Below are 13,904 nucleotides of genomic sequence, written 5' to 3' on the forward strand. Positions count from 1 at the left end.
CCAAGTGTTTAGTTTTGCTGCGCTTGGTTTTTTTGTCGTTCCTTCGTTGCTCGGTCGGTTATTAATAAGGGCTGGGTTAGTCAAACGTTACGTTGCAAAATTGTACTTTTTTTGACCGGAATCCGTAGAGAACATATATAAACACGAACAAAAGAATAATACGAAACGATTAAAATGAATGCAATTCGACAAATTAATTTATGATCGCAATTCTAAATGCCCGTGATTTTATGTTAATTAAATGCTAATACGTATAATCATGTATGGGATTTAAAACAAATGCCGGTTTTGCTGCTTTGCTTTGCCCACATTTGCATAACTCATATATTTACAATGTATAAGTATGTGTGTACGTTTTATTTTTTTCGTTTGTAAACTCTGTGTGAACACAACTTGATTTGCCGCTTTTGTTGTTGTTATCACAAAACATGTCATGTTTGCCGGCTAGTAGCTTGTCGAAGACGGCGACGTCGTCTCTCAAGGGCGTTGAAAGAACATTAAAAACGCCGATTTATTTTAATTCGATTTTATTAAACAAAAGCGCGCGTTTTTATATTTTCAATGAGAAATACGACATTTGATTCTAATGTCGATTGATAAGAATTAGATTTGGAATTTAATTTCACAAAGACCCCTTATTATTACTGTACATCATATCATCGAGAGTATTTGTTATTGTTGTTTTTAAAAATGACCAAATGGTTTGTATTGCGAATAGTCATCAATCGAATATTATGCCCATGAATTTTACATGCCCAAGTGTCTAAATATTGGAGGAGCTAATAGCTGTTTAAATTTTAGATTATTTCCGCAGCCTCGCAAGATGATGGTGCTAATATGGAACTAAGATTGGCTTAACTCTAGTTTAGTAAAAACGATCAGATTTTTCTGAAAATTTTTCCAGAGGTAGATATTTTTACCCTAATTATAGGGATATCTTTTTTTCTTGGGGGACGTACCCGGTTACCCGGTTATTTGACCCGGAAGTTCGGGTACGGGTACCCGGTTATATTCGGTTCTACGGATCCGGTTAATATAATATGGGTATCATTTTAAAGGTTATAAAAATACCTTTCCATTGAGTGGTAATATGATGGGGTTATCTCAAACCATTTTGGAGATATAGTCAAAAAACTGGGTTTTGGTCCCCGATTTTTTTGAAAAACTCCCTAAAAGTCGAAATAAGTACCTCTCTAACCCAAACTCAAATGATAGACCACAATTTGCCCTTTCCAAAATGGTGCGATATATGGCTGTATCTGTTGTGGATCAAAAGATATGGGCCTTAGAACCCTACAAAAACAAGAAAATTCTGTCGGGTAGCCGGTGTTGGTATCTGTCCATAGGAGAAAGTCTTAAATCCCCGGCCGAAGGCCGGCTACACAAAAAATATTCTATTTAGAAGGATTTTCTGCCGCGTTAGCCGGTGTTGGCATCTGTCCATAGGAGAAAGTCTTAAATCCCCGGCCGAAGGCCGGTCACCCAAAAAAATATTCCATTTAACAAGAGATTCTGTCGCGTAGCCGGTGTTGGTAGCTGTCCATAGGAGAAAGTCTTAAATCCCCGGCCGAAGGCCGGCTACACAAAAAAATATTCTATTTAGAAGGATTTTCTGCCGCGTTAGCCGGTGTTGGCATCTGTCCATAGGAGAAAGTCTTAAATCCCCGGCCGAAGGCCGGTCACCCAAAAAAGTATTCCATTTAACAAGAGATTCTGTCGCGTAGCCGGTGTTGGTATCTGTCCATAGGAGAAAGTCTTAAATACCCGGCCGAAGGCCGGCTACACAAAAAAATATTCTATTTAGAAGGAGTTTCTGCCGCGTTAGCCGGTGTCGGCATCTGTCCATAGGAGAAAGTCTTAAATCCCCGGCCGAAGGCCGGTCACCCAAAAAACACCATGCTATTTAAAAGGAGATTCTGTCATGTAGAAAGATTTTCCTTGTTTTATAGGGTTCTAAGGCCCATATCTTTTGATCCACAACAGATACAGCCACATATCGCACCATTTTGGAAAGGGCAAATTGTGGTCTATCATTTGGGTCCTGTTTGGAGAGGGACTATAATGGACCCAAGTTCGACTTTTAGGGAGTTTTTCAAAAAAATCGGGGACCAAAACCCAGTTTTTTGACTATATCCCCAAAATGGTTTGAGATAACCCCATCATATTACCACTCAATGGAAAGGTATTTTTATAACCTTTAAAATGATACCCATATTATATTAACCGGATCCGTAGAACCGGATATAACCGGGTACCCGTACCCGAACTTCCGGGTCAAATAAACGGGTAACCGGGTACGTCCCCCAAGAAAAAAAGATATCCCCATAATTAGGGTAAAAATACCTACCTCTGGAAAAAATTTCAGAAAAATTTGATCGTTTTTACTAAACTAGAGTTGTTCCCTAAGATTTTTTGATATTCCAATACAAGTAAAATATTTTCGTCCCATCCTTGGGTATATCTTGATGAGTTCATCATGTCTTGACAAGTTCAACCGCTTTAATGTCTGTGGCTGTTTTATTACCTTTTTAAATTTTAAATTTGTCGAAATAATAATAATTGTGCAAAATTTTAGAGGGCCGATTTTTGGCATTTCCAAATTTTCCACCTGTCCATAGAAAATAACCATAACGCCCCGATAGAAGTCCTGTTACTTTGAAAAAAGGCTTAATTCCAGTTTAGAAAAAATATCAGAATTTGAAATTTTTTCCAGAGGTAGGTATTTTAACGCTAATTATGGGGATATTTTTTCTTGGCGGGCGAAGTTCAGGTACGGGTATGGACAAACGCCAACACACGCCATTTCCACACATATTAGCAGAGGACTCCACCAGAACAGACCGTGCAACCGAACAGTTATGGTGGCACTTGACCAATCGAAGGCCTTCGATGCTGTCAACAATGCCGCTAGCCAGCAGCACTTGGGGCGCTGATAAAGAAATCTAGTTGATCTCTTATAAAGCAATAGGCCGGTCAGTGGTAAGCTATACGGCGCCAGTGTGGTTCGCAAATGTTAGTGATACACAGTGGAAGGTTTAATATTTTCTTTAGAAGATGTAAATTATAATTGTGTGAAATCTATGAATCTACTATGAGACATACATTTTCTGTAGAAGATATTTCAACTTTTCTAAGAAAAATTAATTGTGGAATTTTACATTTCTATTAGGTCAAAAATATATCCCTATTTAAATTAGTCATTATATAAGAAATTTATTCCAAGTAATATTAATAAATGGACATTTCGATAATGCACCTAAAAAGCACTTCCTTGCTCTTCATATATAGGGTGGAAAAACTGTGTGCGTTGAGTACATTTTGTAATTACAAAAATCTTATATTAATTTAATTTATTAGATCAATGTAATTTATAAATTCATTATTTGGCATTTCGGGTATTATATTAATTAAATTTATAAATTCCGGCACCTAAAAAGCACTTTCTTGTCCTTTTATAATCATGGCTTGAAAATCGTACATGTGTGCCATAATAATACCTATTTGGGGAAAACAGATGCAAAGTTTGTATTAAAAAAAAAGAACATATACAAACGATTACTTTGTTTACAATTAAAGTTATCACTTTGCTAAGTCTCTACCACCGAATCTCAATGTGATGATAATTTAGTCCACTGACTTTGGTTGGATTTCGACCTATTTTTGGAAGAATCTAAATATACCAAAACTGCAAATAGGATGTTCGCATTTAGCGAGGCATTTGTCTGATTGAGATGGTTGGAGATTGTGGAAGTTTCATCACTAATTTTAAATAAAGTTACTGAATTAGGCAAGGGCACTCTGTGTCACATTGATAACTACAAGTGGAACAATTTGTAACCTTGCTATATTAATTAGATATTTTGAAACTCTAAAGTCCATTTGTTAATGAAATGCCTAGGGATTTGTTTCGAAATACTAACAACAATTCGCTTGGATTTTAAGTTGAAATTTGCACCTAAAAAGCACTTCCTTGCTCTGTATATACCACAGCTTGGAAATCGTACATGTGTGCAAGAGAAATTTGGGTTTTTAATACCTGATCAATTGCAAAAGTTTTATCTTCATCGATAGGATAAAAACTGTTACGTTGATTACATTCTCCAATGCCGAATTTTTCGTTTATTGATATTTTTTTTGTTTATTTTAAATAATTTGCACCTAAAAAGCACTTTCTTGTCCATTCTATTACCATGGATTGAAAATCGTACATGTGTGTTATATTAAGTTTTTTTCCCGAACGGATGCAAAGTTGTTACTGCCTCATGTACCAACAATTACTCTGTTTACATTTATGTCTGCATTTTTCTGATTGATTTCCAAAAGTTCTCAATATGATGATAAATTAGTCCACTGACTTTGGTTAGATTTCGACCTATTCTTGGAAGAATCTAATTATACCAAAACTGCAAATAGGATGTTCGCATTTTGCGAGGCATTTGTCTGATTGAGATGGTTGGAGATTGTGGAAGTTTCATCACTAATATTAAATAAAGTTACTGAATTAGGCAAGGGTACTCTGTGTCACATTGATAACTACAAGTGGAACAATTTGTAACCTTGCTATATTAATTAGATATTTTGAAACTCTAAAGTCCATTTGTTAATTAAATGCCTAGTAATTTGTTTCGAAATACTAACAACAATTCGCTTGGATTTTAAGTTGAAATTTGCACCTAAAAAGCACTTCCTTGCTCTGTATATACCACAGCTTGGAAATCGTACATGTGTGCAAGATAAATTTGTGTTTTTAATACCTGATCAATTGCAAAAGTTTTATCTTCATCGATAGGATAAAAACTGTTACGTTGATTACATTCTCCACTGCCGAATTTTTCGTTTATTGGGAATTTTTTGTTTATTTTAAATTATTTGCACCTAAAAAGCACTTTCTTGTCCTTTCTATTACCATGGCTTGAAAATCGTACATGTGTGCTATATTAAGTTCCTGAACGGATGCAAAGTTGTTACTGCCTCATGTACCAACAATTACTCTGTTTACATTTATGTCTGCATTTTTCTGATTGATTTCAAAAAGTTATCAATATGATGATAATTTTGTCCACTGACTTTGGTTAGATTTCGACCTATTCTTGGAAGAATCTAATTATACCAAAACTGCAAATAGGATGTTCGCATTTTAGCGAGGCATTTGTCTGATTGAGAATGTTCCGGAAATTGCAAAGAGAAAATATTGGAGAAATTTATATAGTTGTTACTTGTTGAAAATCTCAGTTATCGGACACTCTGTGTCACAAGAGAAGACTAAGGCATGAATTCGCCTGCCTGTTAACCTTATGAATAAACCCTGAACAGAGCTTTCTACATTTTTAAAATATGTTATTTTGATGTTTCTATAAATCTGCTCTAATATCGTAAACACACACACGCGCGCGTTAATTTTCTCAATGTGAATCATTGTTCTCCTTCATCTCTTCCAAAATTATCAGTCACAACAATAGGACTTTATCTAATAATCTATATATTTATTTTTTTTTAGATGCATCAAACATGAATGAAGGTGAGTCAGCAGGAGGGGGGCATCAAGGGTCCAACCCGGCCCCTCCTGCTGTGCCAGACCGCATATCATCAACTACAACAACAAGTGCAACAAATCTTGCAACAAACACCCAGAACAACAACATCAACGTTGTTTTCTCAACCACAACAACAAACACCACCTCTCCTTATAGAACAACAACAAAATCGGTAGCCTACAGCAACAACAACAGTAATAAAATTGAAAATCCAAACGTTGCTGTTACTTCACTAGTTCAACCAATATCCACAACAACAACCACTGCTGTTGGAACACCATTACCACGTACTTTCCAACAAACATTTATACAACAACAACAAAACAATAATATCAATTCCGCCAATACAACATCCGCAGCATCATCATCATCATTACTATCGACATCAAGCAATTTGGGCAAGGGTCTTATGCCTCAAACACCAACACGGTACCCACAGCAGCAACAACAACAACAGCATCAATTGTCATCATCAACAAGTTCCGCCAACTTTGTAACCGTATCTACAACATTTGCAGCAACATCAGCCCTATCCAACACCACCACCTATTCCAATATCAATACCGGTACAGCTATTGGTTCGCCCGACGTCATCAATTCCCCCCTAAGTAAACGTAAAAAATTGGAAGACTCCACAACGTCGTTGTCTGCAACGACAACGCCGTCTTTGGTTAGCGGCAGTGTTGGTAGCGGCGGCATACTCTTGACAACAAGTGGTGGTAGTAGTAGTAGTGGCAGTGTTGGTAGCAGCAATAATTCCATAGTAGGAGGTTCTCTATTGCCCTCAACAACAAATACATCAGCATTATCCAATCCAACGACGGCATCATCGTTAGCAGCAACAACAGCATTAACCAGTAATACAAATTCCGCCGCATTAGCTCAAGATATACAAGGTTTAAAAAAGCGTATATTAGAACAAAAATATTCACGTTTGCGTAGATTAAAAGAAAAGTAAGTTATTGCTGATGTATTTTTTATTTTAAATTTAAATTCTAATAATCATATTTTATTTTATTTAATTCTAGACACTCTGAAAATGTCGCCGAATTGTTTTATTTGCAAATTGGTGGCAATATGATGGACTATCCTACGTGGCGTAAAAAAGCACCTACCCCACAGTTCATCACCTTTAGCAATGCCTATCGTTTGGATCAATTGGTTAACGATGAAAGAACTCAAACTGCTGCCGCAGCAACAACAACTACAACCACAACAGCCACATCAGCAACAACAAATATACCAGCCGCAGCAACGACATCAACGCCGCCGCCTACAACAGCCAATGTTCCTATGGTTGGCGTTTCTTCGATCGTTTCACAGCAACAACAACAGACACCAAATGCTGATAATATAGCAACAATAATTGGTGTGACTGCTGGTAGTCATACAAATATTATAAATCCACAAACAGTAAGTTGTACATTTTTCTTTATAATTTTTTAAAATGATTTTTGTACATTTAAGATTTAAAAAATATTTTTATTGCCTTTAGAAGACCCTATATACGTTATTTATTGTCTATAAAATATCTTCAGATGTCGTCTTTCATTGTCTATCATCCTATTTCCATGAGAAGGGAAAGGGTTCTTCCATATAAATTTCTATTATATATTTAATATATAGAGCTCCATAGATTATCTTAAAAGATCTTCCGTTGTAAAGGGGAACATACCTTTTATATTTATTTTCGGTTTATTACCGATGAAGTTTTTTAAATAATAGAACGACGAACGTCGATAGGGCGCCTTCTAATATAAATATTTTTCTCCCTTATTTTCATCGGTTTGGATTTACAATAGTATAATAAAATATTACATCCAATGTAAATATTTTGATTTGTATAAAATGCACCTAAAAAGCACTTCCTCGCTCTTTATATACCACGGCTTGGAAATCGTACATGTGTGCAAAATAAAATTGGGATTTTTAATACAAAAGAATTCCGATCAATTGCAAAAGTTTTACCATCATTAATATAGTAAAAACTGTTACGTTGATCACATTATACACCTTATAAAATTATAGTTTAGGAAATTATTAAAAAATATTTGCACCTAAAAAGCACTTTCTTGTCCTTCATTAACCATGGCTTGAAAATCGTACATGTGTGCTATAATAATCCCTATTTGACGGGAAAACAGATGCAAAGACGGTACTGAATTTACCAAGTACAGACGATTACTATGTTTACATTTTAGGAAAGTAATTTCAGTCTCTAAAGTACGTTCTCAATATGATGATAAATTTGTCCACTGACTTTGGTTAGATTTCGACCTATTTTTGGAAGAATCTAAATATACTAAAACTGCAAATAGGATGTTCGCATTTTAGCGAGGCATTTGTCTGATTGAGAATGCTTGTTGGAGATTACAAAATTAAAACCTTTGTGGTGTTTTTATTTTAAGTTAGTTTTAATTTTTAGTTATCCCCTATGCAAGGGCACTCTGTGTCACATTGATAACTACAAGTGGAACAATTTGTAACCTTGCTATAACAATATTTGATATCTTGAAATTTCGAAAACCATTAAACAATTTCCACATGGTTTTATTTTTAAGATTCTACACATAAAACGTTCTAACATTTGGTACAACTCTTAACTCAAAATGATGACACCATGTCAACTGACTTTGGTTAGATTTCGACCTATTTTTGGAAGAATCTAAATATACCAAAACTATAAAAACAGGATGTTCGCATTTTAGCGAGGCATTTGTCTGATTGATGTCAAATAGATAATTAATTGTTAGAATTAATTTTTTATTTTATTTTTTTATAAGTATTTCTTTATTTGCACCTAAAAAGCACTTTCTTGTCCTTTATTAACCATGGTTTGAAAATCGTACATGTGTGCTATAGTAATCCTCTCAGGAAAATGGATGCAAAGTCTGCATTGCAGTCAGATGCAAACGATTACTCTATTTTCATTTGTATATCAACACTTTAAAGTCTTTTTTTGAAATGGTCTCGATATGATGATACATTAGTCCACTGACTTTGGTTAGATATCAACCTATTTTTGGAAGAATCTAAATATACCAAAACTGCAAATAGGATGTTCGCATTTTAGCGAGGCATTTGTCTGATTGAGAATGTTGGAAAGAGATGTAAAAAGTTTTTTTTTTTTCTTTAATATCAAGAATATTCAATCTATCTAGTTTGCCACTTAAGCAAGGGCACTCTGTGTCACATTGATAACTTACATGTGAAAACAATTTGTAACCTTGCAACAATATAATATTTATATATTTTAAAGCTCTAACCTCTTTTTATTTCCTCATTATAATTAGAATTGTTTTAAAGTACTTACATTATAATGTTTAACATTTAAATTATTCTGGTATTAATATTGGCACCTAAAAAGCACTTTCTTGTCCTTATTTAACCATGGCTTGAAAATCGTACATGTGTGCCATATTAAGATAATTTCAAACGGATGCAAAGTTTATACTAAACGTAGCATGTATAAACAATTACTCTGTTTACATTTATGATAAGACCTGTAGGCCTATTCAGTAGCTTTTAACAACATTCGATGTTGTTTAAATTTCACTTGTTATTGTAAAAACAATAAGACAAACAAATGAAATTGTTGCAAAATAAACAATATCGAATGTTGTTTAAAAGTTACAGAATAGGCCTTGTGAATAGCATCTTAAAATTCTCAGTATGACCTCCATGTCTTATACAGCCATATTTTACGGAAATTGAAAAACCTCTCTGTTTTCTATTGACATTAGAATAACTTTTATGACCAGTTACGAATGTTTACTGAGTATAACTTCAAAGTCTTCTATAGGCAAAAAAAACCTTCAAGTCTATAGACAGTAGAAAATAGTTTTTAAATTTATTTATAATCTCACACTTTTTATTTTTACTCTTTTAGAATATACAACAATCTCATCAGGCATCATTAATCGCAGCGTCATCGTCATCATCGTCTCCCGCATCAAATTTGGTCTCAAATCAAGGTCGTCTGCCAAGCAGTACAACCATATCTCCATCAATAGCATCATCATCAGCATTATCATCTCCCGCAAATGTAGCAGTAGCAGCAGCATTGGCATCGACGTCAAACAACTCTTCGGTGACGTCGTCAACGGCCAGTAATGCTGCTGCAGTCGGCAATGTACAAACAGCAGCTACACTGTTGCCCTCAACAGCCACCGATGCCAGTGGCAATCCATTGCCTCCGCAAGGGGCAGAAATAAAAATACCCGCCGTTGGTGCAACACCGGTGGCGGTGTCCACAAAATTGCCAGCCGCCGTGCAACAATTAACACAGCAAGGTAAGGCTCCATTAGCTTTTGTTGTTATTTTTTGTATTACGGTTTCTTTACGATTTTAATTTAAGTTTTAGTTCCCAATATTTTTTTAACAAAATTTCCTTTTTGAAAATTTACTTTAATCCTAAACTAAAACAAATTAAACATGCTTTGTAAACTATTCCTCTGAAGCAAAAAACAACACTGAACACCACAGAGAGAGACACTTTAACAAACCAAAAAGCACTTCACTTGATCATCCAATAAAAAAAACACGAAAATTATTTCTTTTACCTCTCACACACAAACTTTTTGTTGATCATCATAAGTTTTTTTAGTTTCCTTTTTTTGCCTTCTTTAACAAATTTAGTTCGAATTGTAAAATTCGTTTTTTCACTCTCTCATACAATTTCTCCATTGCTTTTTTTTCTTCTTTTCTTTTTTTACCATTATCCTTATTGTTGTTGTTTTTTAATTGTCTTTTGAAATCACATCAATCACCACCAAACAAATTTATTTAGGTCACATTCCGGGTAGACCTTTAGGCGGTCGTCACGGGATGGTATTTGGTCAAATACCCGCTCCACCTGCTGTAGGAAATTCTACTGTACCTTTGGTGCCAGGTGCTTATCATTTATAATCCCTTCTTCTTCTTTAAACATTAATACAGGAAAAAATAAAAACATTTTCTTTTGCCATTTTTGTTTTTCGTTTTCATATATTTCCTTGTTATAGCTTTGTTGTATATAACCAACATCAATTTTCCATATGATTTTCAAATTTTATTTTTTATCAATTCAATTCAGTCATATCTTAAAAACGCATCCCCTATTCGTTGTTATTCGTTAGGCATTTCCTTTTCATTTTCATGTGGTCTGCAGTAAATCCCATATTCTCAATAGGAATTGGCTTGATTTATTTTTATGTAGATTATATTTGGCTTCTTTTTTAAATTTTTATTTTTTTATGTGGTAAATAAAAAAATATTTTGTAGTATTTTTGTTTTAAGTTTTTATATAGATGTATTTATATGGCTTTATTGTATGTATTATGTCATGTGTATGTATATATTTTAAGCAGAGTAATTTTTATCAAGCCTTTAAAAAACATACCTCTAGATTTATAGACAATTAAAAATTTTTAGGTCTATTAAAGATATTGGAAGACCTCTAGTTCTTCTGTCGAGGTCTCCTATCGACAATAGAAACCCTATTGGTTTTCTGTAGACAATGAACGTTTTTAGGTCTTCTATAGATAATAATCGGACGGGGCCGACCATTACCCTACACAACTTCCACGAAAATCTAACTTTCTGTGGTTATAAATTCTGAGCATGGAAAATATTTAGCTATATTTGCACCCTCTTGACCGACTAGAGGTCAACAGACATTACTAATATTCAGTAACTCCCTTGTCCAGATTCCCTTCACCGTAGGTTGTGTTATGATGTTCGGCTTTCAATTGTGACCTATATATTGACTCGAAAAAACTCAAAAAAATTAAGTTTTCTGTCCACCTCATGCCAATATTATTATCTGATCATAACCGAAAATTATAGGCGTTATCCTTGACCACACCTGGATCCTCGTAGAAAATTTCAAAGCGATCCGCGCTGTATTTCCGCCTTTAGTGTGGTAATGTGTAACTAAATAATATCTGAGTACGTAAGCACCTGTAAATATTTAAATGTAACTCCCACATCTCCATGGAGAAATTCGGGGTGTTTGGACCATAATTGCGGCGTCTAGAGCGTCCAGAAAAATCAGACAACATTTAGTTTTTGGTCAATTTCATCCCCTAAATATTAACCGATCTTAACCAAAAACAATAGGGGTCTTCATTGGCCAGAACCCATCCTACATGCAAAAATTCCTGAAGATTGGTCCATAACTGTGGCCTGTATCGTGTTTACAAATTATAATGGACGGACGGACACACATGTCTAGATCGACTCATCTAGTCGATATATGACGATCTGTATACTTAAAGGTGGGCCTAGGACCAATATTTCGCGGCGTTACAAACTCTTGGGGTTGCACAAAGCTATAATACCCTGACGACATAGTTGTGTAGGGTATAAAAATGCTCTATGTTTACTATACACAATAGAAACCCTCTAGGTCTTCTGTAGACAATAGAAATCCTTTAGGTCTCTTATGGACAATAGAAGAAGTCAGGGTCTTCTATACAATAGACAATAGAAAACTGTAGGGTCTTCAACATACAATGAAATATCTCTAGGCAACAAACTATATAAACTCTCTTGGTCTTCTATAGACAACAAACTAGGTTTCTATAGACAATAGAGGACCTCTATTGACATTAAAGTACATTTAAGTATTAAATTGATACTAAAGTGTTTCTAGTGAATTCTATAGGCAAAAGTAGGCTTTTATAGACCATGATCTCCTATAGGCAAAAAATACCTCAATGTAATCTATATAAAAAATGTATGACACCTACACGTTTTCTATATACACTAGAATATCTCTTCTGAAGACGCAATACATTAAATGTTTTCTAATGTTTATAGAAGACTTCTAAAAGAAGACCTCCATGTCTAAATGTATTAAAAAATAGAACACCTCTAGGTTAAATTAGGTTAAAGGATATACAAATTAATATTTTTAAGTCCCCATAAGTCGTGGATTTTTAAATTAAAATTTTTAAGTCCCCCTATAGGTCGTGGATTTTTTAATTAATATTTTTTAAAGTTCCCCCATAAGTCGTGGATTTTTAAATTAATATTTTTTAAAATCCCCCCATAAGGCGTGAATTTTTTTGGCACCTAAAAAGCACTTTCTTGTCCTTAATTTATCCATGGCTTGAAAATCGTACATGTGTGCTATAGCAAATCACCAAAACAGATGCAAAGTTGACACTGAAACCAACAACAGGTACCAACGATTACTCTGTTTACATTCCAGCAGAATATTCTTTTCAGTCTCCAACGTTCCCAATATGATGATAAATTTGTCCACTGACTTTGGTTAGATTTCGACCTATTTTTGGAAGAATCTAAATATACCAAAACTGCAAAACAGGATGTTCGCATTTCGCGAGGCATTTGTCTGATTGGGAATTTTTGGAGATTGTATTGAGTATTTTTTATACTTTAAGAACCTTAATAGTTAGTAATCCTTCATGCAAGGGCACTCTGTGTCACGTTGATTATTTTACCACAAGTGGAACAATTTGTAACCTTGCTATAAAAATTTGGATATTTTTTTAAAATTACATATTCTTATTTCCAATATGAAATTTGATTTTTTTTTAAATATCCATATTAGATGTGTCTTTTTTTTGGTCATTTTGGTTTTTTTCAATATGATGACACTTTAGTCAACTGACTTTGGTTAGATTTCGACCTATTTTTGGAAGAATCTAAATATACCAAAACTGCAAAAAGGATGTTCGCATTTCAGCGAGGCATTTGTCTGATTGAAGGCTAAAGTGATCAAATTAAAGATTTAAGATTGAAATAAATTGAATTGAATTGAGTTGTATTATTTTTGGCACCTAAAAAGCACTTTCTTGTCCTTAATCTATCCATGGCTTGAAAATCGTACATGTGTGCTATATAAAGATTTTTTCCGAACGGATGCAAAGTTGTTACTGCTGCAAGTATCGACAATTACTCTGTTTACATTTATGTCTGCATTTTTCTTTTATGGTGGTTTCCTAAAGTTCTCAATATGATGATTAATTTGTCCACTGACTTTGGTTAGATTTCGACCTATTTTTGGTAGAATCTAAATATACCAAAACTGCAAATAGGATGTTCGCATTTAGCGAGGCATTTGTCTGATTGAGAATGGAGGAAATTTACTAAGGCATAAATAAATTAATTTAATTAATTATTTAACCTCTGTATTACGTATATTCAGGTTATTGATACATCATATGAACCTCTGCAAGGGCACTCTGTGTCACATTGATTAATTACAAGCGCAACAATTTGTAACCTTGCTATAGAAATTTATATTTTTTGAAATTTAATTCTGTTTGTATGTCAAACCATTGTAGGTTATTTTAAAGTGTAAGACAAATATCTCAATATAGATTACCTATAAAATTTATTTATAACCTATTTGAATTTTTT

At 34.1% G+C, this 13,904-nt stretch overlaps 1 protein-coding gene, 5 non-coding genes and 9 pseudogenes across 6 annotated transcripts in view; all 15 read left to right on the forward strand.

Annotated features, from left to right (window-relative positions):
- The window catches only part of LOC133323765 (helicase domino), a 42,151-nt gene that overhangs the window by 453 nt on the left and 27,794 nt on the right, over positions 1–13,904 (forward strand). The window contains exons 2-6 of the mRNA XM_061532685.1: positions 5,498–5,646; positions 5,691–5,706; positions 5,771–6,488; positions 6,563–6,947; positions 9,424–9,826. Coding sequence (XP_061388669.1) covers positions 5,509–5,646; positions 5,691–5,706; positions 5,771–6,488; positions 6,563–6,947; positions 9,424–9,826 — 1,660 coding nt within the window. The 5' untranslated portion in view covers positions 5,498–5,508. The remainder of the gene's footprint in view (positions 1–5,497; positions 5,647–5,690; positions 5,707–5,770; positions 6,489–6,562; positions 6,948–9,423; positions 9,827–13,904) is intronic.
- LOC133323791 (small nucleolar RNA Me28S-Am2589) lies at positions 3,608–3,733 on the forward strand (annotated as a pseudogene).
- Positions 3,787–3,872, forward strand: LOC133323786 (small nucleolar RNA psi18S-841/snoR66). The gene has a single exon (XR_009754101.1). It is a non-coding gene; the product is annotated as a small nucleolar RNA psi18S-841/snoR66 (small nucleolar RNA).
- Positions 4,326–4,451, forward strand: LOC133323783 (small nucleolar RNA Me28S-Am2589; annotated as a pseudogene).
- Positions 4,505–4,608, forward strand: LOC133323788 (small nucleolar RNA psi18S-841/snoR66). Its single transcript, XR_009754102.1, has one exon. It is a non-coding gene; the product is annotated as a small nucleolar RNA psi18S-841/snoR66 (small nucleolar RNA).
- On the forward strand, positions 5,038–5,164 carry LOC133323776 (small nucleolar RNA Me28S-Am2589; annotated as a pseudogene).
- Positions 7,765–7,891, forward strand: LOC133323789 (small nucleolar RNA Me28S-Am2589; annotated as a pseudogene).
- On the forward strand, positions 7,970–8,067 carry LOC133323785 (small nucleolar RNA psi18S-841/snoR66). The gene has a single exon (XR_009754100.1). It is a non-coding gene; the product is annotated as a small nucleolar RNA psi18S-841/snoR66 (small nucleolar RNA).
- LOC133323780 (small nucleolar RNA Me28S-Am2589) lies at positions 8,138–8,265 on the forward strand (annotated as a pseudogene).
- On the forward strand, positions 8,504–8,630 carry LOC133323779 (small nucleolar RNA Me28S-Am2589; annotated as a pseudogene).
- Positions 8,707–8,786, forward strand: LOC133323781 (small nucleolar RNA psi18S-841/snoR66). Its single transcript, XR_009754097.1, has one exon. It is a non-coding gene; the product is annotated as a small nucleolar RNA psi18S-841/snoR66 (small nucleolar RNA).
- Positions 12,758–12,884, forward strand: LOC133323774 (small nucleolar RNA Me28S-Am2589; annotated as a pseudogene).
- On the forward strand, positions 12,948–13,049 carry LOC133323784 (small nucleolar RNA psi18S-841/snoR66). The gene has a single exon (XR_009754099.1). It is a non-coding gene; the product is annotated as a small nucleolar RNA psi18S-841/snoR66 (small nucleolar RNA).
- LOC133323775 (small nucleolar RNA Me28S-Am2589) lies at positions 13,124–13,250 on the forward strand (annotated as a pseudogene).
- LOC133323777 (small nucleolar RNA Me28S-Am2589) lies at positions 13,492–13,617 on the forward strand (annotated as a pseudogene).

The sequence above is a fragment of the Musca vetustissima genome, unplaced genomic scaffold, assembly GCF_032173495.1.
Source record: "Musca vetustissima isolate MV318-11 ecotype Yass unplaced genomic scaffold, APGP_CSIRO_Mvet_v1 utg12183, whole genome shotgun sequence".
Lineage (NCBI taxonomy): Eukaryota > Metazoa > Arthropoda > Insecta > Diptera > Muscidae > Musca > Musca vetustissima.